The sequence below is a fragment of the Populus euphratica genome, unplaced genomic scaffold (assembly GCF_000495115.2).
Source record: "Populus euphratica unplaced genomic scaffold, PopEup_1.0 scaffold147.1, whole genome shotgun sequence".
Classification (NCBI taxonomy): Eukaryota; Viridiplantae; Streptophyta; class Magnoliopsida; order Malpighiales; family Salicaceae; genus Populus; species Populus euphratica.
Window position 1 is genome coordinate 200313 of NW_011500032.1, and position 1805 is coordinate 202117.

The window sequence follows — 1805 nt, forward strand, 5'->3', positions numbered from 1 at the left end:
CTAATCTTAGAAAATTAATTCGATTTATAGGCATAGGTTGGAATTTCTGGTAGTGAAAGAAAAAAGGTTTAAATTTATAAAAATACATCGGAATTTTGCTATCTTGTTTTAGAATAGGCATTCCAAGTTCAATGCTTGGATTTCTCCCAAGGCTTTCAGAGAAAGTGTGTAGACATTAATTTTAGGTTTACATTATGGATTAAGTTTGGAGGGATGATCCTCTGATACCCTATCTGAGCTAGTTTTATTCTATAAAACAGAGGCTCGGCTAGTTCTTTTTCATGCAAGATCGATCTGCATACGCAATTGAACATATTTCTGATTAAAAACAACCATTTTACTCATCTATTTTCTACATATTAACATTTGATATAGCATATGACTTACTGTCAACATGCATATATATATATAGATATTAAAATCTACTCCCATATGACTAGTACTGTTCTATTACAAATCTGATAACCTGATGAAGTTCATACAACTCTAGATTCTAGACTTGAAAGAAAGAGTTTATAATCTGAACTAATTAATTACTGCCTTCCAGTTCCTGCATCACTTGCTGGATCCAATTTGTACCATCATCGTCGTAGTTGGAATTAAGCATAGAAAGACATGTATCCTTCTTCTGTCAAGAACAATGATTCATAACCATCTTGGTTATAATTGTTGTCCGCTAAAAATGGCAGGTTCCAGAAATCTGAACCTGAGTCTTGAAATATCTCCATTGAAAAGAAATTATCCTCGGCAACGCTATTCATGCCTGACACAGAATCATTACTCATGGAGGAGAACTCACTGCAAGATATTTCTTGAGATGAAGGAAAGTTCTCTACATTTTTTTGTTGGGAATCAGATTCAGAGGGAGTATTGACAGAAACACTGTCAGTTTCAGACTTTTTAGTCTGAATAACTTCAGATTGTGAAGATTCACTTGACTGCTCTTTATTCATCACCTCAGAAGAACCTGGTTGGTTTTGCTTCACTCTCTTGCTCAAGTTGGTATGCCAGTGATTTTTAATTTCGTTGTCTGTTCTTCCAGGTAATTTCGAAGAAATAATAGACCATCTGCAGAAGAAAAACTCACACTTCGTCAATCATTTTCATCATATTTGCTTTGAATTTTCCAGTCAATAGAATGCTTTATTAACATTTACATGGAAGAAGTAGCATGCATGTTGTGAAGAAAATTTCAATGAAGTTGCTTTCATGTTGAGTGCATACTTATTCCCTAGTTCTTCATGCATTTGAATGATCAAATTATCCTCTTCTTCTGAGAAATTTCCTCGCTTTACGTCCGGCCGGAGATAATTCATCCATCGTAATCTGCAACTCTTGCCACACCGTGATAAACCTGCAAAACATTACCAAATTAACATGGAAATTAACCATAAAGTTGAACCAAATTTTTCTTCCTATTTTCTCTCCATGACAAAGAAAAGCAAAAGATCATATCATACCAAGACACAGGAAGCAAAAAAATTATCAGAAATAAGAAAACGTTGGTGAATTTTTCTTTTTCGAAACCCATTTTATTTGTAGCTTTGAAGATGCAAAAAGAAAGTTGTATCTCATTTACCAGCAAACTTGGGAAGTTGGCGCCAATTCCAGTGGCCATATTTCTGAATATAAACTCTCAACTTTTCATCTTCTTCTACACTCCATGAACCTTTCCTGTGTCCATTTTTATCAATATAGGCTGATTTGACCATCTTTCTGTAGCTAATAAGTAGAGCCTTTCTAGTTTCTATAATTCCTCTGTTGAGGGATAAGGTTATAAAGTGTTACTAAGGCAAGCGTGTGTG

The 1805-nt window shown here is 34.5% G+C and overlaps 1 protein-coding gene across 1 annotated transcript; it reads right to left on the reverse strand.

Annotated features, from left to right (window-relative positions):
- Positions 1–414: 414 nt before the first annotated feature.
- Positions 415–1805, reverse strand: LOC105142515 (transcription factor WER-like). Its single transcript, XM_011050175.1, has 3 exons — positions 1580–1805; positions 1225–1354; positions 415–1068 (listed from the first exon to the last, which is right to left on the reverse strand). The coding sequence occupies exons 1-3, from the start codon at positions 1710–1712 to the stop codon at positions 600–602; spliced, it is 732 nt and encodes a 243-aa protein (XP_011048477.1). The 5' UTR covers positions 1713–1805; the 3' UTR covers positions 415–599.